Source organism: Apteryx mantelli, chromosome 7 (assembly GCF_036417845.1).
Source record: "Apteryx mantelli isolate bAptMan1 chromosome 7, bAptMan1.hap1, whole genome shotgun sequence".
Taxonomy (NCBI): domain Eukaryota; kingdom Metazoa; phylum Chordata; class Aves; order Apterygiformes; family Apterygidae; genus Apteryx; species Apteryx mantelli.
In genome coordinates this window covers 40,959,688-40,984,813 of record NC_089984.1, presented here as the reverse complement: position 1 = coordinate 40,984,813, position 25,126 = coordinate 40,959,688, and the positions used below count along the sequence as shown (strand labels likewise).

Sequence of the window (25,126 nt, the reverse complement as noted above, 5' to 3'; positions counted from 1 at the left end):
GCTACCAATAGCCATTACTGTGCGGGGTACACGGTGGCGTGCTCTCATTTAAAAGGGCAAAAAAAAAAAAAAAAAAAAAATTCTTGAGCTCTTCAGCATTGAGTGTTACTGCTTTTGGCCCTGGGCAACTCACAGGAGCCGTTCGTAAAGTAAATAATTTAGATGAAAAGTTTCATAAATTATGGAACTATGAAAACAGTATCTCGGGTTGAGGATTAACTTGCCTGAGGAACAGATAAGGATAAATCAGAATGAAACCACTACCAAGCTTGACATTTAGTATTAGAATTACTTTGCAAAGCTATTTATATCAGCTTTAAAATGGTTTCAACAAGAAGTGAGATGTGTGAGGTGAACAGGATGGGACGATGGGAACCCAAGCCGACACTGCCTCATTATAGGAAAGAAGAATTGATTTGGCTATCATAAGGGTGTGTTACATACTTAGAGTTTAACTCTTCAGAGAAGATTTTTGAACATTGCTAAGCAGAGCAGAAAAATTAAAAATGCACAGGATAGTAAAATGTTATATATATATTGGTATCTCTGGAAATCCCACATGGATTCCACTTCCCTTAGGGTAGGTCAGGAGTAACTCGGGTCTTAGTTTTCCCTGATGTAATTGGGACCAGAACCTGGCTTTTGCACCTTTCCTCAAAATCATGGGCACTGAAAATATTTTCCAGGCAAAAATGGGCAAAAGCTGCCCCATCCTCGGACACCCTGACATATTTGCAAAGTTTGGTCCGGCACCTCAAGTGACTTGACATGCAAAGCAGGACTTTACTGCATATCCTCCCAATCGAGCTATTGCTCAAAATGCAGTTTTGGGGTAGTTTTGGTAGAGTTAAGCTGCGTTACAGAATAAATGTGAACAAGAGGTGTGGCTGTGGTGGTAAGGCAGTTAAACCTACGCAGCAGTCTGCTGTAACTCTCCAGTATTTTTAACACTGCTAGATCTTGATAATGAGTAGCTTTTAGCTTAAGGCTTTACTACTTCATTTTGTTAAATCAGATTTCAATAATTCTTTGGGTGAAATATCCCTCCTAGATGTTTCTAAATCGTTTGCTGCTTGTTTTTGCATACTGCTTAAAAAATTTAGTATTCTTTTTTATGTGTGTGTATGTGTGTGTATATATTGTGTATAGTATTTGATGTCACAGTTACAATGTTGTAATAACTCATTTTGGTGTAATACGATGGAATGCATAAAAAGCTTCTGCTGAGTTTTGGTATATATATATTTTTAATGGTACCCATGAAGTGGGCATAATAATCTATTTGGTCTTCTAGGTTTTTATCTTGCTTTACTAGTACATCAATGTACAATGAAGAAAGCACTTGAAAATGTACTGTGAAAATACAAGTAACTGTATAAGTATCAACAGTTAGTTTTGTTGGACTAATCTATCTCCTAGGTGCATTGCCAGTGTAATCTTCTAAGGCTTTTTCAGCATTAGAAAATAAAGTGAAACTTAAAGACGATTTATGTTTGTACGTTGAAAATATCTCCCTGTTACTGAAATAAGAATCTTCCAAATGTAATTACTAAAAATTGTTAAGTCATAGTATTTTAATAACCTTTGTACAACTTTAAAGATTACAAATAATTGTGCAACAGCAGATATCATTAAGTTGCATTTAACAATAAATTTCAGGGTTTCGGATTAGGTACTATAAAGGCTGTGCTCCTTCCAGACAGCAAGTCTCAGGAGGAACTTCATTAAAGGCAATGTAATGTCTTCCTGCTGAATTTGGCATGCTAGGATCTAAAAACCATTGAAGTGGTATCTTAAAAACTTTCCTTCTGGATGGGTTACTGAAGCTGACACCACGCAGCTATAGCTTTCTGTTCCCTACTTCAGCCCGACGTGTGGCGTGGGAGATGTGGTCCTGTGCGCATGGTAGTATGCGAAAAGGGGAGAATATTTCTGTTTGGAATAACACATCAGGAGTTACGTTATCCCAAAGGTGCATTTTTCTGAGTACCCGTGTGCCCGTTTTGAGGCTAAGGGAAGCTGAATATGCAGGTGGGCGTTCATTCCTGTGAAGGCTATTTAGGCCTTAAGGGCGGTGAAAGCCCCAAGGCCTAACTCTTTATTTGAAGTCTTGCATTAAAACACTGTAGGAGTTTGGACAGTCTTCAGTATAAAGTGCAGCACGTGAGGTTTCAGTGACATTTTTAGTGTTGTCCTTCTGGCATCAAGGCTCTTCATGCGGCAATTGAATAGGAGGAAGGAATTAATTTTATTGTGTGATGTCAAACTGAAAATGAAGTTCCTCCTAGCACATCCTTCGAAGAACGCTCAATGGCTTTGGGGCTGGCCTGCCATCCGCCTTATTTCCCAGGGATATTTTTGAACTTCCTCTGCTGATAAATATGTAGAGTCTGTTTATATTTCATCTACTTTCTGTTGGATAATACTTACAGATTTTTCCCCCTAAACAGTTGTTACTGGAGAAATTGGTATTATGAGCCTTGAACTTGCTGTGCTAGCAGTTTTTTAATTTTGACCTTAGCAGACCACATGTGCATTAGTTATCAAAGAGAGGTTTCTTGCTTTCTAAAAGGGAATTTTATTTCCATGCTGGAGAAGTTTAGCAGGTGAGCTGTAACTGCGTTCTGTCCGGAGTGTAGGTTTAGGTGCAGAAGGCTTCATGGCTTAGGTGTGACCATCACGGAGGATCTATAGGGCATGAAAAATGGAAAGGCTTTTGCACAGCTCTAAAAGTTCTCGTCACCGGGATGCTGCTAAGCTCAGCATGAAAGTCCTAGCATCTTTTTTTTTTCTTCTTTTTAATTAAAACTCTCCTAAAGAAATACAATTCAGAGAAAACGGAGTTGATATTAATTACTTTAAACACTTTAAGGAATTCCTTTTCAAAGGCCTGTGCAGGATTTTCTTGCAGCGTTGGTCTGCTTGGCTAAATTTTAGTGATGTCTTGCTCTGCTGGAGTTGGAGTTGTTTTTTTCCCTGATGTGAATATGACAATCCCACTTTAATTAGATGGGAGAAGTTTTCACCATTCCCAGGGATCATGGTGCCTAGCAGTCACAGAAGCATCTCTGTCAAAATAAATAAAGAAAACATCCCAAAAGCTCTACTAAGAAGCAGTAAACTTAAAAAAAATAACCACAGAATCATTTGCCAGCATTGCAATGACTTGCCTGCTTATGTTACAGCATTTAGCCACCAGATGTCAGTTATTTTGTGCACCGCTGTGCTGGGGAAAAATATGCCGTTGGTACGTAAAGAATAAAAAATGGTAAGGTGATGTATGGGGCATTGTTGCTGTTTGTCGTCAGGACTGATAACCACCTTCTTTCTGTGTTTCGCAGATAAGAGAGATTTGTATTTTATATGAATCTTAAATGTCAGCAGAAACATTTTGAAATTCAGTCTGTAAAAAATAATTAATAGGCTTACTAAATTCTCAAATGGTTGAAAGCACACTTTATGGAAAGGACAGTTTTATTGTTATGGACTGCAGAAGCATTAGAGATACTTTAACCAGTGGCTTAAATATATATTCATCTTCAGCTAAGGTTGAAAGCAGTGAGATGAGTCAAAAAATACTGCAGGACTGAAAGCAAGGCGGATGTATGTGTAGAGAGGGGAAGGCCCACTTCTAAATTTAGAAAATAGCATTCACTGATAGAATTGTGTCATTCATCCTCATTTTTTCAAGTCTTCGAAGAAAAATGTAAATAAAGATAAGTAGGTAGATGGGGATATATCTCTAATGTGGAAAAAGAACACCTGGGACCCAATTTGAAACTGTTTTTCCCAATGCCAATGAGCACAAGCGATAGCAGGGAGCAGGATGAGGCTGGTTATTGCCCAGCAGTGAGAGCCAGTGGTTCGTGATCGACCTCTTGCTGCTTAAGGAAGGTTTTCCCTGCCGTTACCAGAGATGCTAAGTTGACAGATGCCGTCCCTCTTCCCCTCCACGGTCACAAAAGCCTCGTTCGCCTTTATTTATCCGTCTGTACCCAAAGGCAACGCCTCTAGGAAGTGGAAGTTTAATTTTCTGGATTCGAAGCAGAAAGAGTGGAAATTGAGTAATTTCCTAAAAGGTAATGATTTGTCCTTTTTTTTCCCCCAGTGGTAGTAGTTGTTTTTGTGTTTTAAATGTGTCTCTTGCCTACGATTTGAGCTGGGATGGCGTCATGGAGGGCTCTCGTGCAGGTTGGAGGGCACCAATCCGTTGCTCAGAGGGAGTGATGTGGGGTAACTCTGCAAAGTCTTTTCACCTTGGGTTCTCGGGAGCAGGTGCCACCGCGGGGTCTGACCCTGTGCTGGACACCCCTCGCCAGCACGGCCCTGGGGACGGCAGGGCCTCCATCCTTTGAGCCTGGGAAAAGACCCATGTTTGCCCTATATAATATGGTACCAGGGTGAATTCAGGTGCCGTATCACCTGCCCCAGAGGTTTATTTAGAAATTGGATTGCTGGTGGCTTTCTCTCTACAGCGCATGTCCGAATTTTGGTCCCAAGTCCCTCAAGCCCCAGGTTTCTGGATGGCGATTTAGGAGATCTATATTTTCCTTGGACTTCTACCGCCTTATGCCATATGGTAGTATAGGTAACTCGTGTTAGCACTGTCGCTTTGTTGTCCTCGACTTGAAAAGCTCTCTGAAATCCACGGTTGTGAATGACTCCGAGCAAGCTGGTACAGCTGATCGTCTCTGCTGGCCTAGCTTAGCTCCGTACAAGTATCCTGTGTGAGAAATATAAAAACAACTTCAAAATCAAGTGTTCCTACATAAAGGAAGGAAAAAAACATAAAATTGTGTGGTTTTATTCTGATTTGCTTTTATTATCAAAGTCTAGTTTATAACACTGAGCCATGCAGTGAAGTGAAGTATTTTATCAGCATATAATTTGTTCTGTCACTTAATGAGAAGAACTCTGAAATGGTTTGGGTTTATAAATTATTCCAAAACTGCGAAGTCACTTGCTTTGATTATAAATGTTTTGGGTCCTGAAAGCGTTTTTCAGGATTTAAACCTGCCAGAAAGTTGCAAGTCAGAGAGCTTTTCCGTGTGAATCGGGAGCCGCGCTGTTGAAGTCTGGAGAACAGCGGTGAGACTGTCGGAGTCCTTTAAGAGCATACGGGAGGAGACAAACTGAGAGAAAAATGAGGTTGCCAAGGGCTGGGGGCTTTCCACAGGGAAAGAACCAAAACAAGTTACTGATTTTGAAAGAAATCAATCGATCTGGCTGACAGCCTCGATACCCAGACTCACCGGGGCCCTCGCGTCCGGGTGCTGATGCTCTCAGCTGAACTGGTGTTGGAGCTGAGCTGCCTTGCAGCCTGTTTGGTACCTTATTGCACCAAAATTTTCTCTCTCTCTCTCTCTCTTTTTTTTTTCCTCTGCAAGAAAATATTTCCAGTGGCCTTAAGAAAGTTATTTAAATAAAATTGCAAAGCTTTATTTATTTATTTATGTGCAATTTTCCAAAGGGCTCCCATGACTGGTTTTGGTGAGGGTTTGTTAGCAGCATTCTTGAGGGTGAGAAGCATTAACGGAAATTTAGTACTTACCAAGTTGTACAATGCCCTATTTCTGAAACCGCAAAGCTCCTTTTGCTGCCCATTAAAAATAGGTATAGCTCAATAGCATTATTTATAGAACGAGTCAATCTGGAATCCATTTTTCACATATCTCTGTACTTGTGAGGCACTTACTAAAACACATGATATCTCCAGAACCACAGTTTGATTCATCAGCTGGCCAGTTCTGGATAGTGCTGTCCCGCTGACAAATATTTTGTAGCAGAATAGTTGTTCTATACCGTTATCTCCATAAAACATTCATATTTTATTTATTGTTGTTTTGCAATATCTGGGTGTCACTTTTATGAGAAGCGATCACTGCTTTCCTAGAGTGCTTGTTTTGTCGCTTATTGAAGGTGTTTTTAGGACATTTTTTCAGCATTATTTTTTATATTAATATAGTTGTGCTTAGAAACCATAAAGGGCTTGGAAGCCATACCTCCTAGCCCTAAGACACACTATTAAGCTTTTATTTTGGCGTAGTCCCTGCTGCAGACATATATTAAGGAATTCATAGTTTACTTCACATAAGAAATGATCCCCTCCAAACACATCGGTATGCTCTTGATGCCATCTCAGTCTCCTGGGCGTCTGAAGGCCTTGAATGCATTAAGAGGCAAAAACAAGTTATTACATTAATCTCATGAAATCAAAGATTCATGTCTTTGGCTCAAGGTAGAATAAACGAAAAAAAGAAATGTAAGAGAAGGAAATGCATTTCAGTACTTAGGAGGTTTTTTTGCTGGAAATGGTTTTCGATTAGATGCATTAATCCTGCTAAATTTGGAGTTTATAGGTCCTTGCAAAGTATTTTATAGGGCATTTTCTGGAGGTGCCTCAGTAGCTCTCTATAATGTTAATATTCTATCTCAAATTTTCTGTCAGTAGGAACTAAGCTTTTTGGGTTATCATTAATAGTCATAAATCTGTCCTTGAAAAGCTGGCTGCCAGCTGTGGTCAAATTTGTGTCACTTTAGGTTTCTTCTGTGCATTTATTTCAGGAAGTGGAGCTACAGCTCCAGAAGTGGCGTGTATCTGACTTCAGTCGCTAGATCCTAGGAGCAGGGAATAACTCTTCTTATACTTGTCCAGAACCAAGTTATATATCAATAAGCACAACCGCTGGAAAATAAAACCTCATCGTATCTCCCCTGATCACTTCCGAGCTGTGCCTGGCCACCCTGGGACATGCTGTGGTTCCAGCGAGGAGAAGGCTTCCTGCGTGGGCAGAGCCTTGGAGAGCAGCTGCCCTCCTGTCTACCCAAAACTCCCCCTCCACGAGCCCTCTCTGGAGAACATATGTCCCCTGGGTGAGGAAGAGGAGGGTCCCGGCCCCAGCCCTCCCTAGGCACCCACCAGGTGGTCGTCATGCCAGGGCGAATACGGGTCACCTTGTGCATTCGGCTCACTCATGGGAGCTCCGTCAAGTGGGATGTTTTTTCAGCTCCTCAATGCGAGGCCTGAAAAGGTGAGATTTGAGCCCTCTGCAGTTTACATGCAGGAGGAGTAGAAGGTTAGTTTGAGGCATTCTCCATTTTTCATGCAACGGAAGTCAAGTAATATCTCCACTGGACAAAAAAAATCTATTAGCTTGCCTTAGCTTGCCTCTGAGCCACAAATAGAGGCTATCTAGTTTGCTGTGCTAAATGGTGCCTGTACGTTGCAGACGAGACAGAGTGTGAGACAGCACGTGCCGACTTTCTCTTGGTGCATTCATCATCACGCAGAGTTTGGGGGTTTCTTTCTGGTTTTTTTTCCATGAAAATTGCGTAGAGAAAGTTCTAAGATTTTTGTCTTGTTTGTTTGCTGGCTGTAGTCTGGCTGCGCGCGGCATAAAGCATGCGCGGATATCTGCGGTTGGGATCCTTCCAAGGGAAAAACAACTTCACTGAAACCAAACCCAGGCAAAGCCCGTAGGAAGTGCACAGTCAAGTCCAGGGAGTCAGTGACCCAGTGGCTGAGGAACAGATTTATCTTGTTATTATTGTTCTGGATATTCAAGTATTTCTCTACTGGGAGCTGGTCAGTCCCAAGCACAGCATGGCTTTTCTTTCTTTTTACTGTTGTAAAGTGGGGTCTTAATGCAGTTACGAGATTACTGGGCTAGATCTTATCAAGTTACAAAAGTTTTATCGCAAACTGCGGTTCCTGGGAGGCTGGCGAAAGAATGGAGCATGTTCTATTTCATGTAATAGTGCAAATCAGTAAATCAATAAAAACTCTGTTTTAAATTTCTTTGGAAGTTTTTGGTGCAAGTGTTGTTTTTTCAGCTGTGATGCTCTAAAGATATAAGAGAGGACGATAACGAGCTTTAATCCATTATGAAAGGGCATTAGGCCCCATATCAAGTATGTGCTCTGCATATAAAAATATATATTATTAGCAACAGAAAACAAAGCGTAGCCATGCAGAAACATCTTCAGAGTGATGGTATCTCGTAAGCTGGTTAGGAAAGATTTATTGCATTTCTGTGTAGTTAAAGAGCAGATGACAAGGATGAATAGTACAGTCTAAGCCTTAGATTAAATACTTATAGAGAGGGTAGATGACTTTAGAAAAAAATGTTGCTTGATTTATGCAGAATAAACACTTTTTTCTAAGATGCTGAAAGCCATATATTCCATCAGAAAGGGTTTGCTTAATTAGTTGTAGCTAGAATTACCTGCAGGAATTTTATCCGCCGATACCATATTACTCTTACAGGAGGTAACTAATTAGCAATTTCTTTGCAGCACTTGGGCCTTTCTGGGTTCTCCACTCTGTGAACTCCTGGTCCCTGCTCCGCTTTGGAAGCGGTTGGCAGTCTCTCGCTACATTAACGGGCTCCACTTTATCTGCTGTGCTGTTATTTAAAGAATGTAAGTTGTTGAACATTTATAAAAGTTATTGCTAAGCTTGGAACACTTTTTTTTTTTTTAATATTGAAACAAAACCACAGTTGTGATTTGGCATCAATGAATAGTTTTTGTTGACTAATTTTTGTTTGAATTTACAAGAAACTTTAATGACAGACTCTAATACTCAAACAGTTTGTCTTTTCAGGATGCAGCTGTGTATGTTTCCTTTCACCCACTCAGCAGCAGATGAAAGATGAAATGCCCTATTCATGCAAAAGTACTTACACAGTACTTATGTACAGATGAGATACATTTTTCCATCCATTTTAATGCATGTCTCATGGAGAAGGTAGCATATATGAGTCATAATGAAAAATTTCAGATGATGGATTTAAGATAGCAAAGTTTATTAAGAAAATTCAATTTGGAGGTGGAGGAAAATCCCTTTTCAATCACTAAAAATCAGGTGAGCAGCTGTTGGTTTATACGTGGCTCTAAAATTGTCACACTAATATTGTGTTTAAAGCAATATTAAGTATCACATTGACTGATCCCCTTCAGAAAGACTGCTTATTTATCAAACCATGAAGGTATATCAAATGAATTCTAGTAGCTACCATTTTGTTGCATTATTGCATGCAAAAACATTCTACCAAACCACAGGATAAACAGCCACTGAAGGCATTGTGTTATGCATATTCTATTTATTCATTATAATAGTATTCATCCTTCAAAAGCATCCTTAAGTTAGCAGCTGATCTTCCACAACCCACGAGATTTAGCATTTTATACTGTATATATACCATTTGCACAGTGGCGGAAAGTATTAAGTTTCAGATGGTGGGAAGAATATGTTTCTCGCTTTAAATCAGCTTGAGGTAGCAGCTGCTAAAATCAAGTAAAATCAAATGTGTAAAAAGAACAAGATGGTAATCAGAGTAACATAGCTGTTAATGCCCACTGTTCTGCAGCGTGCCGAAGCTGAAAATGCTTGGCAAAACCACTGGAAATACACTTACAACATTTTTTCTCTCATGTGCTGGTCCTGGACCAGTAGTCAATGCTAAAGGCAAAGACCCATGCTTAAAATAACTCTTCAGTGCTAAAGGATGTCTTCCTGCAAATTCAACTACGTTACACTAGCTCTGCATCTCTTCTTAGAGTGAGAGTGAGCTGGTGCTCTAAATGCAAGAATTACTTTTCTCCAGCACAGTGAACCTGTGGTGTTCATCTTGCCTAACCTTAGAAGTGTAGGTGGTGGATGCCTAGATCTGAGGTAGTCACTCTAACCTCGCTATGTAGCCAACACAGAGAAATAGGCACTCCCAGGGCATGGTTCACGTTTAGACTGGCTGCGTTAGGATGGCTCCTCACCATCGTCCAATGTAACATCGCACGCAGATCTCCGGCATCTGGTTTTGGTCCAAGGAATTTCAGCTCTTCTGACTTCTGGGTTTCTTAGGTGGATCTTTATGGGTGATTTTCAGCTCAAAGACGTATTTGTCATCATCTGTTTGCAAAAACAGCACTGTGGAATGGCCAAATGGATCCTCAAAATAGTGCTAGCCTGGGGAGTCAAGCAATATTTTAATAGCCTGCCATCCAGTTAAAATATTATGAATCTGCTAGATGAAATTTAGATAGTTTGGTTTGAGCATACCCAGGAAACCTGAAGACATGTTTTTGAGTGAGTTCTGATTGGTGCAGGCAGATACAAACATTATTTGAGAATTAGCCTGCAGAAGCAATGTGCTACTAAAAAAATATGTTAATTCAAAGAAGTTGAAGGTTTTCAAGGATGCATTGGATAAACCCCTGAGCAACCTGGTCTAATGCCACCGCTGACCCTGCTTTGAGCTGGAGCTGGGAGAAGACACCTCCTGAGGTCCATTCCAACCTGAATTGCTCTGTGACTCTATTATTGTTCAGAAACACCGCCTTCTCCCAGAAGCAGCCTGGCAAGGGTTTCCCAAGCAGCGAGGGGGGCTCAGAGGACCCATAATCACTGTATCCTCCGAGGTTCCCCCAACCCGTACCAAACGTGGCGCTCGGCTGCGGACTTGGAGGACGAGCAAGATGGGCAGGTTGCTTTGGTGCAGACCTGACCACACAGAGCAACTTCCCTACCGTCAGAGAAGGCGAAGGGAACACGCGCGCGGTCCTTGCCAAGCCAGGCTTTGCACGAAGGGGAGACCGTATCTCTTTTGAACGAGTCGCTCCAGAAGAGCTGTTTTAGTGAATTGCAGCAGTATCTGTCCAGAGGCTCAAGCAACGACAGAGACTGGGAAGGCTGGAAATAAAGCAGGACAGGCAGCTGTCAGATGGAAATGCACAATGAAAAATAGTCTGCCTTTGGTAAGTGAACGCTGTCAATACTAGACCAATTCTTTGCCTCTGGAGTTTTCTCAAAATAAGTACTTACCTATTTTTGATTACAGCACGACTGCCGGGCATGTGGGAGCTGTATTTAAATATGATAGTCTTTCCCACCTGCCAGCCCCCAACCCCATGGATTTTGCTGCTTAAAAATATCCGGAGTGGAAGCACTTCATAACAGAGTCAGCTTTCATGTTTCATGAAACTCTCCCTCTCCATTGCATTAGTCCTTTTAACAGGAATTTTGTACATCTGTGGGACGATAGTGTTATGTATTCCTTAAAAGAGCATACAGGAAAGAATTTCTATTACTGTAAAGTAACGCGGTACCCTGTGTTGGTAATTAAACTTCAATGACTGTTTGATCTTATTAAAAATGTAATTAAAAAGATTGTGGCAAGGCTGGTTTTATCACTTCTACTGCCCGTACCTGCAGCTGCATTTTGGACGATCCCTTTGCCTTTACCGTGAGCCCTTCAGTCTGTTTCCTCTTGCTACATGCAAAAAAAAAGTCACATTCAGCTTGAAGAATATTAAATCTTTCAATGTGGGAATTTACCTTCTATGTCTATTTTTATCTGTAATTTCTGATTTTATTCTGAATACCAGAACTTTTCAGTCTGGCTCCAGATTTGTGGGAAGTGAATCTCCATGGGCTGAATGGAATGGCTGCATCCGATTAGCTCCGGTTTTGTGGGATGACCTCAAGGACAGTGTAAGATATATTGGGAAGCTTTTTGCAATATCTGTGAGAATAGTAATAAAAAAAAGATATTAAACTTTGACCGTGCATAGTGATTTTTGAAACTGCGCTAAGAATGGCTTTCCTGTAAGGAGACATGCACTGGTGTAATTTATGTAAAGATGCAGTTTTTCTACAGTGTGCAATATTTTTCATATTCAATATAAATCTGTCAGTGTTTCCGTAGCAAGACACTATGTGAGATGAATAGAAACTAAGTGAAGTGAAAAGATGAATTGCCGGAGATGTTACACATCACAGGCAACGAACTTTTATTAAGAGCTGAAAAGCTACTGTACTGGAGGCTAAATTCTGCTCCAAGTTATCCTTATAAATAGGTGAGAAGAGAATTTCGCTGTGTTTCTGGAGGGGAGGAAGGACTTAACCGTGCTGGTGTGCAGGTGCCACCAGGGAGGAGCTTCTGGAGAGACCTCATCCCTACCTTCAAATGTGGAGGAACCAGGCCAATATTGTCCAAGCTTTGATGCTGGGTTAGCTCTAACTGGGAGACCGTAAGGTAGTTTGGAGTTTACTGGCAGGCCTGAGCTTTGCTCTCTTTGGATCTGTTTCAATTTGCAGTCTGAAAACACTTTTTATTCTGCAAGTAACACAATGAAATTATGGGTCTGATTCTAGACTGATTTAAATCGGGTTGAAATATGCAGATAAAGCAGTACAGAAGTGGTTCAAATTTCTGATATTGTTTTCCATTGCAAAACAGTTCAATTTAAAAAGGGGCAATATCAAGCTTGATAATTATTTTCAAGGCAAATCAAGCAATGACGACAAATCAGACCATGCAATCGTGGCGCGTCCGGAGCGTGCGAAACTGTGCCTACTAATTTCTAGGAGCCTGCGTGAGACTTCAAAGGTACGACCGGGTTTCGGGGGAGGCGTTGCTGTGCTGCAGCTCGTCCACCGTGGTTTGCTGCTCCCCTCCTTTCACCTCGCCTCCCGTACTCGGATTATTCAGGCGGTGCTTATGCCCTAATTAAGTGGTGATTCAAGCCGAGTAGCTCTTTCCTGAGCGTTGCAGGACAAATAGTAAAAGAGGTGGCTCGTTATTTGATTGAAACTACTGCTGTTGCTCTGGTTTTGGTGGAGTTTGCTGGTTTATGCAACTGGAGGGTGCAGACTGCTCCGTGCCTGCATTTCCTCTGGACGGACCCTGAGGAGTAAGGAGTGGAGCCCGCCTGGATTAGGTTTTGAGAAGGAAACTGGCTGTGTTATTGGGTAAGCCACAGTTATGTAGGCAAGATTGCTGCTTCAGTAGTGATTCAGTGGGTTTTCTTTGGCTGTAAAAGACTGCAAAATTGGGCCCTTTAAAGAATATCTTACACTTGAACAACTTTTCAACAGTTGTGCAACAGGTTGAATGTGTACTTATGGGCTATAACCATGCTTTCTAGCTTTTAAAATATAACTTATTATTTTTTCAAGTGATTGCCTTAAAACTCTGGGGATTTTTATATCCTTTCTTGGGAGTTGCATTTTATTTTTTATTTAAAGCAAACAGAAGAAGCTTTATGCAACTTCGGTCTGCAGGAGGTTGCTGACCTATGTAATGAGTCATGTAGCTTTGCAAAACCACTGCTACTGCTTTTTTTTTTTTTGCCCTTTTTTTTTTTTGCAGGGAGGTTGCGGAGGTCAGTGATTCCCCTATTATTGACCCATCTTTTTTTTGGCAGCTTCTTGGGTTTCTCTGAAGTAAATAGATATGAGTTCAGGCAAAGTTTATTTCCAAAAATTTCAACTTGATGAGCCCAATATGTACAATAAGCAGGAGGGGCAGAGAAAATCTATGATTATTGCCCTCTTTTCCTGAGCTTGCTTTCTTTTTCTTAGGTCAGACTTTTATTGCTTGTACTGTTTATTTATTGAGCCGGTGCAACAGGCATGCTGGCAAGACGAGCTTCCTCACACCGCTCGCGCAAGTACCTCTGCTTGTGCTGAAGAGACCATGCCGAGCGCAAAAACCATCGTTCAGCCTTGACTCATTTCAGCCCTTATCCTTTCCAGTAAGCTCGATAGCTAGGCAGTGTAGGTGATGGTAAAGTTTTGTGGGGTTTTTACTTGTCGGAGGCCATAAGCTCATCTCGTGCAGGATGCAGATCTGCTGTTGTGCAGTGAAAAGCTGCCGCTGCCGCTGCTGCTGCAGGCCACGTTGCAGCGGGTGGCCCGGAGATGGGAAGGGGCGGCTGGGAGCTGGGATTACGTGCTGGTGCTGCACTGATGCTTAATATCACTTTTTTTTTTTTTAATATGAAAATTTTATGAAGGCTTCAATTGAGCAGCCTCGCTCTGCCCTTTCGTGTTCCCGTTCCTCTCCGTGTGGGTCACGGCAAGTGTCTCATGACGTGGTTGCGGGCTGTCTGTCACTTGGAGACCTGCGTCTTCTTGTGACTAATTCCTGCACTGCCTGGTATTTAGATATTATATTATTAGATTATTAGATATCCCACATTAGGAGCCATATGCTTTGGAAGTTAGTGAAGAGATGAGATCCAGCAATATTATCTTTCACATAACCCCATTTTTGTCTTTTTGCTAAAGGTGCCTATCCTTATTTTTGTAATCTCTGTAGCTTGAATCAAGGAAAGAAAAAAGGGAAAGCGGGCTTCAGGGGACACAGTTACACCTTCCCCTGTCTGCTCTGGGCAGAACTTCAGCTCAGGTATCTTCTCACGGTGCGAATGCTTCCCATCACAGGCAGAAATTGCAGAAACTGCAGGAGCTGAAGGTCTTCCCCTAACATGGAAACAAGAGAACCAGAACAGGAAGCGCTCTTGTGTTTCCACACATTAATAGTTCTTGGGCTTGATTTTTAATGAATAGTAAGAGCATTCCTTGGGGGAAAAAGCCCCCTTTTCTCAGCTGTAATAAGCACATCAGCAGACAAAACCTCAGCCTGATGCCCCACGTGAGTGGCAATAGGAAAATGCACAGAAAGAGAGAAGAAATCATAGTTTCGCGAGACCGCGGAGCCTTTCCATGGAAGCTGCTTCAGCTCTGTGCCTGCTGCAATAAGATGGCTTTGTATATCCGAGGGGCGCGCGTGGGCCTGGCTTCATCCCATCTACCTTCAGGCTTAGCAGGGATGTTTATGTTGCAAATAGCTGCCAGGAAGAGGGAGAAGAGAAAGGCCTCCCTGTGCAAGATCTCGGGGCTCCAGAGTCTCTGCGTCTGCCTTCTCCTTCCCTGGGCCGTGGCAGGTGCCGGGCGGCTGCGCTGCGGGTCCCGTCCCCAGGGCTGCGGCACCGGCCTCTCCCCTCCTGCTCTCCACGTCACTTCGGGCACCCGTGGGGTCTCTGCCGCAATGTTAGAGACAAGATAGATTTGCCTTAATATATGCAAAACTCTTCTAAGAGTAGTAAAAGCAAGGGGAACAAAATAATTTAAAACGAGCATGTAAGGACTAACATTTCCAGAGGTTGAGAAGGAAGTTGCTAACCTGATGGTGCTCCAGTGTAATACACTGCTTTCTTTTTTTTTTATGCTGCAGTTCTGTGTTACATCTCACTGGGTTTATAAAGCGGTGATTAATAAATAGCAATTTAATATACATCGTGAAGACAATGTACATTTTGTCCTTCATGATATGCAGCACCCAGGGCATTTTAGCAGAGCTCATCACTAGGCCCCTAGGGCGGGTGATTTTCTCACTCGTGTTGGACATCCATATCTGCAGACTGCCCAGCAGACCAATCTTCCCGGGTTGGATCCTCCACGGGCGCAGATTTCTCTACCCTGTCTCCTGCCTCCGGCAATGGTCAGTAACAGATGCTTGGTGAAAGAGCGTAAGGAAAGGTGTTTATAGGTTTCCCCCAGCCCCATGCCTTTCTAGCTGCTGGGAACTGGGATAGTAACCACTGATGGATCTAGTCTCCGTTCATTGTCTAACGTCTTTTAAATGCACTTATAGTTTCGGCCTCAGTGAGTCCCGTGCTGTGATTATGTTGTGTGAAGAGAGGAAGCAAAGTGATGTAGCTTCGCTGACATCAAACAGAGAAACAGTGCTGTATGTCAAGCTGAGAAATGTGTTACTGGTGCACTTAAAGTGTGTTTATAATAGGTTAACAGCACGCCACTCTTTCATGTGGCAGCAGGAAAAGCTGAGTGTATTTAAAAGAAACAAGGCTAGTATAAAATACAGAATTAGGAGTACTAGTAGAAGTTTCCATTTTATATCTATTTTAAAGAATTATGAAAGAGGGAAAGCACATTCAATGTTAAGACTGGAGACCTGAAAAATAGGATGTGCAGAAAGCGTGTGAGCGTGTGCATAATCAGTTCCATCTGCTTTATCTTTCTCTACTACATGGAGGAGAAATTTAGTTACATGACTGAGCATATGAAAGCAGTTTCCTTTTGTAGTCATTTTGATTACAATCTTCCCCTACAATTTTGTAGGAGAAAGGGGAGGAATTATTTGAAATGTTTATTTAAAAGAAATAAAATATCAAATGTTTTCTGGACGGAGTACAAAAATACATGTGACTAATGGCACATCTTGCTTGTTTTCATTTTTGATAAAATTTGTCTTTTTGCCCTGTATAGCTCTCTTTATGGCAGCAACTAAAATGTGGTGGATATTCCATTTTCAGCAGGTTTGTAGCAAGGCTCCTACGGACAGCTCTGCCTTGCACCCTTTGCTTTTTCTGCATGTCTAAGCATTAGCAGCCAGCCTTCTCCCTGGCGCGCTGCAGCCCCGCTGGCAGTCCGGCTGTTGCAACGCTGAGTAGTTGTATGTAAGGAAGGGATTGCAAAGGACGCTGGCAAGGAAAAGTCTCACCAGTTTGCCTAATAAAACCTCTGTTGCCTATAAATGTAATTGTCAGCTTCAGTTTGCTTCAATTTAAAAGAGTGGTGCAGGTCCCGTTGGCTTCGGTGGGAGTAGATTGAAATGTAGGATAGCTGATGCTTCTTCCCCGTTCTGCTCTGTGTGTCTTCTTTAATATCTAGCCCATGCTTTGACTTTTGAGATTGCCAAAGCTTCTTATTTTCACAAGGTGGGTTGCCTTTTGGCCAAGGAGTCTGAGAAGGTTTATGTTGACTCCTGCTTTGTGGTTAAAGCTGGTATACGTTTATGTACAACAGGCAAATACCGTACAGGCATGATCATAAATAATTCGCCATACCTTTCAACAAGAGGAAATTACATGCTACATTATTCAAGAATATACAAAGACACTGCTTATTGTGTAAAGCAAGTAATATTCTGCCAGTGAACTGACAGCAGTTTTGCAACTAAAATAAAAACAAGGCATAAATTGTTTATTACCAACTCAAGTTTCATGGTTTTTCTTCTGTTCAAAATTTACATCCTTCTACTTAAACGCTGAAATACAGAAAAGGTAAAGTATACATGTTATTAGGACTACTGAAAATGTTGAGTGGAAGCAACAAAGATAAGATACATTTGACTGCTAGATTTAGGTGGGCAAGTCAGGAGAACATGGGCTGCTTACATGGGGGAAGATCCTCATCTCCTGGGGTACAGTGCATCTATTACATCCTTCATTTCATAGTAAAAGATTGGGAAATGAACTTAATTAAAACTTCTTGGTAAAGAAAGGGAAGGGAGTGCCAGCAGGGAATTATATCCTGAGTTTTATGTGTTTATTACGGTTGGGTTTTTTATTACATGAACATGACAGTAGGAAATAATTATAAAATAATACATCTGTAACTAGCGGCTTAAAAAAAATCATCTTCTCTATTCTATTAGCTGAGTAATATGTCATCTTGCCCTGTGGTAGGTCCTCCAACCACTCTCCTAATAAAACAGCCTATTGTAGCACATATGCGTAAGTTGGCAGAGTTACGGGTGCTGGTGGGACTTTAAATCCGCTTTCATGACTGGTGTGATTAAGATCTCAGCTTTGCTGTAGCATAAGCATATTTCTCTTTCTTCATTGGTCTGCTTCCCATTAAGGCGTTTTCCTCAGCTGTCAAAGATGTAGTTAATGTGATTTTTCCTCGAGTTCATAATATTTATACTGGCGTTTCATGAGAAGTGTCTGCACCTGATAAGAGTTCAATAAATCCCAATCCGTTTTATTAACATACAAATGGACATAAATTTCATAGGACTGGGAAGCTTATGCAGTTTTTTACACAGGTCCTATGTTCTGTATCCATTAGTGTATCTTTGGTAGCTCTTTTTAAAAATTTGAGAATTAACGTTCTTACCTCTGTCTGTGTGACTGCCAGGGCCCTCATCTCCCCTCCCTCTTTTGTACAGCCTCGTTTGGGCAACTATCCGTGTTTTCATGATTTCCTTGATGACCTTGGTGGATCATGTTGGAGTCTGCCCTGGCAGCACTTCAAGCTCCTCCTGTCTCCTTTGCGTCCTCCGTGAAAACCTTTGCTCAAATGCCTCATTGCTACCTGGACTTTTGTCTTGCCAAACGGAAACGTTTCACTTGTTTTCAGAACTTCCCTTCTCATCTGTCTTCTCCGCAGTGACTGATGCTGTCATTTTCTGTTGGAGACATGGAGATCTCTTTTCTAGTTTAAATGTTGGATCCTTCTTTCTCCTTGGCTTTCTGCAGCTGCTCTGTTTTTCTTTTGGACATTATTTTTTTGGGATAACTAATGTATATGAAAGCATAACCTTTTTGGTTTTAAAATTACACATGTGAGTCTGATTTAGTCTTTCTAGTCTTTTAGACTTCTGTCAAAATCATCACACGCCCACTTAGAGAAGCTCCAAAGACTAGTCTCTTTGAGGAGGATTATGCTGATTTCTTTCCCTTCAGTTTAAATATAGTCAATAATGACTATGCTATGCTTTATACCTGCCTCAGCTGATTTATAGAATAAGCTCATTAGGGAAAGAAAAATTCTTTTTCTGTATTGTTGAACCAGACTCTTTTCAGTGGTGCCCAGCGACAGGACGCGAGGCGATGGGCACAAACTGAAACACAGACAATTCCATCTGAACATGAGGAAAAACTTTTTCACTGTGAGGGTGACAGAGCACTGGAACAGGTTGCCCAGAGAGGTTGTGGAGTCTCTATTTCTGGAGATATTCAAAAGCCGCCTGGACGTGGTCCTGTGCAATGTGCTCTAGGTGACCCTGCTTGAGCAGGGGGGTTGGACTAGATGATCTCCAGAGGTCCCTTCCAACCTCAGCGATTCTGTGATTCTGTGATTGTTATACTTTGGAAATACTTTTATTTTAGCTTTTATCACCTGATAATGGCAAACTTCCCTTTTTGCACATATGTCCCTTTCTGGACATAAAGGAAGTGTTAACACTGATAGGAGAGCCTGCATCACATCCTGTCCTCTGAGCACTAACTACAAGTTTCTGGGGAAGGAAGACCTCCTTCCTCAACCTGTCATTCCCAGGGCCGCTTGGACATTGCCTGCTTGCACTGACTCAGTTCTCCACTACGTAACAGTGTTAGGTGGGAGAAAAATCTAGAATATAAATAATTTCATGTTAGGACTTTGGTGTCTCATGTAGAAATGCAGCAATAGAAATGACTAATGCAGGATCTGAAATAATTGGCATTTATGGACACTTTTATAGCAACAAACTAGGAGTTATTATCTAGGGTTATATCACTGCTTCTTCAGAATTCGAAAGAAATGTTGAGAGAACTAAAGGCAAAACAGCAAAATTCTGGGACTTGTTAAAATTGGTAAGTGTGAATTGCCAGACATGTCTCCTATTTCATATTTTGATTACGGTGACTTGGAAAATGTATTTTCATTTAAATAGTAAAAAGTGAATCTGGACATTTAGATGCCCCATGAACCAACCAGATGGTTTTCTGGTTTAGTGCAGCTAATTATAAGAGAAATTAATTTTCGTCTGAAAAATAATTTAATTAGCTAGCATTTCATCATTCACAGGCACTAGCTCGACCATCCCTATTTAGTTTTCAAAAATAGTTTTGTGTGTATCTGTATATATGTTTTTGTTTCTTTAGGTCTTTGAAGCTATCTCTAAGAAGATGACGCTTCGAGAAGCAGCAGTCTGGTTTGGAACCTGCTTGTTTTAAGAGTATCTGGGAACTTCTACCCCTGTTTGCCTATTCCAGCATAAATCAGAGGACAATGAGTTCTTTTTACTTTTTGCATATTTTCACAATACGTAATGATTTTTCTTCTTTCTCATTTTGTTCAATGGGAAAAACTTGAGCAAGTTTTGTAGCTGATTCTCACTTCACCACATTCCTCTTGCTGAGCCAAACTCTTGGAAACCACGTCCATAGCACATCTATTTTTTTTTTCCTGTATATGATATATATCACTGTCAGAGTGTTTTTAACTCTTCTGGTTTGAACCTGACCTTTTGCATTGCCGAGTATTCATAGAATCACTCAAGGAATTAAGTAACTTCAGACTGACAGAAGATGACTCGTGTGCTTCAGAAATATTTTTATGGCTGTGCTTGGCTCATTAATACAGTGGTTTAACAGTATTAATATGAGGCATTGCATTAATTGTTGCATACATTTATTACCAAATGACTTGCACAGACAGTGTTTCAGATGCCGTGGACCTAATCACAGTAACCAGAAGTGTCCTCTTTGCAAAGGAGAAAATAAGGTCGCTTCGTACCGGGACAGCAGGCAGATGAAGTTGCTTGCAGTCTTGGAAGTAAGGACTGATCACAGTGAGAGCTGGAACGGACTTTTCTGCCTGAGGAAGGGGAAGCTATGCAGCTTGATATTTGGGCTGATTATAATGACTCTAGTGATGGCATCCTACGTGCTGACTGGAGCCAAGCACGGGCTGCTGTTAATACCGTCGCCGTTCCATTACGGAGCTTTTACTAGCAATCCCAGCTTAATGGACAATGAAAGCCTCAGTGATATGAAAGACCATTACCAGCCTTCTAAAATTAATGTTTCATACGTAAAGGATTATCCAAGCATTAAATTAATTATTGACGCTATTACTTCAAAGATAGAGTTTATAACGAGACAGCGCCCTGATTTAGAGGAGCTGAGGAAACAGGAGCCCCATGTAAGTATGAACTAAAGTTTGTCTGACACTGCTGAATACTTGTTTATTCCAAGAATTCTGGGTTAATCTTTTACTGAGAAAAAAACCTGCAGCTCCTCTGATGTTCATGTGTTGACTTATACCTCCTGAAAAGTTGATACTATAGATCACATCCTTCCAGGTCACAGGCAAAATAGATATATAAATGGTCTTGACACCTGAAACAAGGTCAGCTGTACAAATGCATCGTGTTTTAACTTTGTCCCATCCAAAATCATTCTGAGTTGGTCAGATTTTCCAGTCACCTTAACCGTTAAATAAGAAAGGAGCCGTCTAATGGCTCATTACCAGAAAGCCACCTGAGAACCTGATCGTTGCAAACCTTGTATTTCAGAATGAATAACTGGAGATTAATATGATCCGATTATTACAAAGTTGGCTAAATCAGTCCTCCTAATAATTACTTTTGTAATCTTGTCTTCAGTATCTCTTAAATTAGCACTACAGATTTCGGCAGATTGCTGCTGCCGAGGTTTGCTGCCCTTGTAGCATAAAGAATGAGCTCGGGCACACACCTGCAGTACACGGTCCCCACTGAGGTGAGGCACAACCAGAGGCTTTTAGTTGTCAATTAGTTCTTAAGTTAAATTGGAACAACTGCAGGAGAGTTGCTGAGATTTTGCAACTGCTTCTCAATTTTTCCTTAATGATGATAGTTCAGTGAGCTCTCTAATGGGGTAATAAAATGGAAAATTAGTTTCAGATTTTGGAGACCCAGCTGCTTTCTTAAAGATCAGGCTGAGTGTGGCTATTCCCAGCAAGACTCTTTTTTTTGTTTGTGGAGGTGGCTGTTTTGAGCATGTAGCCAGGTGGCATGATGTGCTGAGAAGCTCTGTAGAACCCGTACATACGTACCGGGCCTTAATTGCTCCCTCCTGTCCTGCCTCTAGATACCTCCTCAGGCACTTTCCCCCTGTTTCCCACTCCATTACCCTTCTCTCCCTCTCCGGGACAACTGCCGTTGACTTGCCCAAGCCCCAGGGGTGCATCCGGAGTCACTCCGAGGCCTCCGTGATCTGTTCTCCAGAGGATTTTGGAGAGAGGTTAAAACTGGTCTTGCGAGAAGCCAGCAGAGATCTAGCAAAACTCTGTAGCGTGGTTGCATGTTGCCGTCAAAGCTCTAATGAAATCACAGGTTGCTGGGATCCATTTGTATTTACTTACATATTAGGAAGGTGATCACCCTGGCAACTAGGACTTTAAAAATTGAATCTGAGGGTTGTAGGGGAGCTAAGGGGATTGTGGAGGTCCCTCTGGCCTTAAAATCAATGGATTTATGAACATACTCTCCCTGGCCAAGTCTTTGCCCAGGATCTGGTTCCAGTGTCATCAGAGGCAATAAGTTTGGTCACCTTTGTATTTAAAAAATAAGAATAAAAATGTCCACATGTTGTTTCCATTGTTTTCTCTTACTGCGCTATATGTAACTGAATAAGTATACTGAGTGCATGTAAGGTGTATAACTAAATATAACTAAATTTTTTGCTGCCTTGACTGAAATTGTTGTTCTTTATGTTGCAGATGTTTTCAGTAATTCCTAATAAATTCCTTTCAAATAGCAAGAATCCGTGCTGGTATGAAGAGTACAGAGGAAACACAACCACAGATCCGTACACAACAAACTCGTATGCACTGTATTCAAAGCGTTTTCGCACCATCTTTGATTACCTCAGGAAGGTATTTTGGAACCACTTATATCACTATAAGGACAAACACTATCGGCTGCGCTGCCTTCCCCATTTCTACATTATCGGCCAGCCCAAGTGTGGAACAACAGACCTTTATGACCGGCTCAGGCTGCACCCTGATGTTCGGTTCTCAGCCATCAAGGAACCGCACTGGTGGACAAGAAAGCGCTTTGGTGAGTAAACGCGGACCCAAGTACTCAGAGGTCTTGTCTCTGTCAAACCTTGAAATTTCTTGTGTATATTTGGGATGAAATTTATGGACTTGTTCTATTTTGGTTTCGCTTGAAACCACTGAAGTTAATACTTCTGAAAATTTTGGTCTACAGATACTCAAAATGTTCTAGTCTGCTTTTGTTTAATGATACTTTGCATTAAAACTTTCACAATAATGTACATTTCATTTGGGTCATTTGCAGTGGTTTGGAAAATTTAGAAAATATAATCAAACCTAGTCTGTGCACTCTGGAAAAACAAGAAGAGGAGCAACTAGGTTATAATGGAAGTTTCAAAGAATAGTGGTAATAGTTTTGTAATATTAACTTTTTATGCAAAGCCTTTCCTACATGTGTAAATGATGTATCAGTATTTGAAATGTGGGTGGCTTCAGTCCTTAAGATTCAATAAATATAGCTGTGTTTTATGGTAGAAGCTTCATTAGTGTTACAGCTCTGGTAAAATACGGAAAAAAATAGCTATTCTGCCTGAGAAAGCCCTCTCTCATTGAGGAACCTGCACATATTTTTTTGATGCTCTTTTCTTGGACGGCATCAAGCTTTTCATGGAGCGACACTCGGTCTCCGAAGGCAGCGCGCAGTACCCGAGATCACGGCTGATCTGAGCAGGACACATTCACCTTTCGCGGCTGCTTGTTCAGAGACGTCCGAGCGCTCTGGGCCTCGGAGGATTGTTTTATCCATCTGAAGCGTTTATGTCCTCCTCGTTCTCTCTTCCCCCGGAGCCAAGGAAGGGCAATGTCGTGGTTAAAGACTCGGCTGAGGCTCAGAAGGCCGGGTTTCGCTTCTGGACGGCTGCACGCCTAGCGCTTTCCTCTACGCGAGGATGCTTATGCTGCTCCCCGGGCAGGCCCCCCGGGCGCTCTGTTTCCCCACTGCCCTCGGGACTGCGTCGGGCTGTGACGTGCTGCCACACACTCTCACTTTGCAGGACTTTGGTGCCAAAGCTCATAGGCCTGGCTGTGGCGGTACTATTTCCGATGGGAATATACAGGCTGTGTTACGGTGACGTTATCTTCCCTTCTGTTTCGGATTTGCCATTGCATTGCCTCTTTATATATCTTTGTATTCCTTCTCTTGCAAGCAAGTGGCCCATACCGATCTCATAGCAGTGGCTCATGTGCAGTGCAGTAGAAAGCGGGCTCAGAGGTAGAAAGCTCTGCTTTCCTCATCTGCTTCGTTTTACCACTGGTAAAGCAGCCTTTGACTGGTGGAGCTAAATATTAATGAAGTCTTTGTTGGATGGTTTTTGTGTATCACCAGTATCATAGATATTTTAAATACTCATTAACAGAAAACAAAATTGAGATGCAAACTGATGTCTCTTTGTGTAACAATGTTCTGTGTACATTAGTATATGCACGTCAAGTTGTAAAACTAGAGATGTAAATGAGTTCATCCACTTTTTTTTCTCTTTAATACAGTTGACTCTCTTTAAGATATTTTAGACATTTTCTAAATGCTTGTCATAAATTAAGAGTTAAAGGAATACAATGGAAAAAAGTTTTGCTTTTGAGATAATTAGCTCTAGTTTAGGAAATAGGGGAATTGTGGGACCTGTGGTAGTTATGAAGTCAAGCAAGAGGATCACAGTGGTGCCTCTTGAGGTGCCACGAGAAGAAACTGGTTCATCACATTCAGCAGTTGACTGAAGATAAATGATGAGAGTTTCCTCCTGACCTGAAGATGAAAAGTCAGATCGAAGAAGAAAGTGAATTTTGGATTCAGAAAGCTTCCAGGGAGGATGCTGTGCTGGTTGTCGCTGGGTGTGTGAATGCAGGGAGTGATTCAGTGGACTTTTACAAGAGTGACTAACATCAGCTGAAGCTAACCAGCCCTCCAGGGGAGACCTCGTTTGACAAACCACCCTTTCCCATTCTGCTGGGATGGTCAATGCTCCGCTGGGCTTTGTCCCAGCGCGGCCGTCTGTCTATCTTTCCTGCTCTTAGCCGCAGTTTCTTTTCCCATGAGTGGGTGACATCAAATCAAGGCACTATGTAGCACCGTGCATGGTAGAATTTTATTTTTTTCACCCTGAAAAACGAAACAAAATATACTGCTGAGCTTACCCTCAATAATCCCACTTTCCTGAGTGGGAATATTCTCTTCAGAGGGAATGGACCAGAGGAGTCCCTTGCTGAGCTTTCCTCCCCCGTAGATCTGTTCATAATGGCCTCGGAGGAAGAGGAAAGGCAGAGCTGAGGAGTCCTGCTCCACGCGTTTAGCACTGCTCCACCTCGGTTCCCTTCCTGCTGCTGTCCTTGACCTCTCCCCACTTGAGAAACTCTTCTGGGTTACAGTAAGAAGCAAAAATGCAAGGACAGGCGTGGGGAACGTGCTACAGAAAGTGAAGTGGGACTACAGGTAGAAAGAAAAGAGGAATGGGACAAGGAGTGTAAAAACCCACAGACATGGCTTGAGATGCTGAGAAATGCAGGAAGGAGGCCGGTCATATTGAAAACACCCTGCAGTGCAGGGAAGGAGGGAGAGGAGAAAAGTAGGGAATGCTCTGGGAGTTTTGTTTTCATACTTCTGAAGATAAGCATATGAATGATATTCCAGTTTTCTGGTTTGAGTAAGTGCATGTTAAGTGCGTATTTGGCATCAGGGTCTGTTCTCTGTCTGTTAAATCTAGCGTGAGTCTGATATTACTCCAGTGTATA

General features: G+C 41.8%; 1 protein-coding gene across 1 annotated transcript in view; it reads left to right on the top strand.

The window, feature by feature from the left end:
* CHST15 (carbohydrate sulfotransferase 15) overlaps positions 1-25,126 on the top strand; it is a 43,640-nt gene that overhangs the window by 5,811 nt on the left and 12,703 nt on the right. Inside the window, exons 2-3 of the mRNA XM_067299569.1 lie at positions 19,462-20,503; positions 22,064-22,403. Coding sequence (XP_067155670.1) covers positions 19,916-20,503; positions 22,064-22,403 — 928 coding nt within the window. The 5' untranslated portion in view covers positions 19,462-19,915. The remainder of the gene's footprint in view (positions 1-19,461; positions 20,504-22,063; positions 22,404-25,126) is intronic.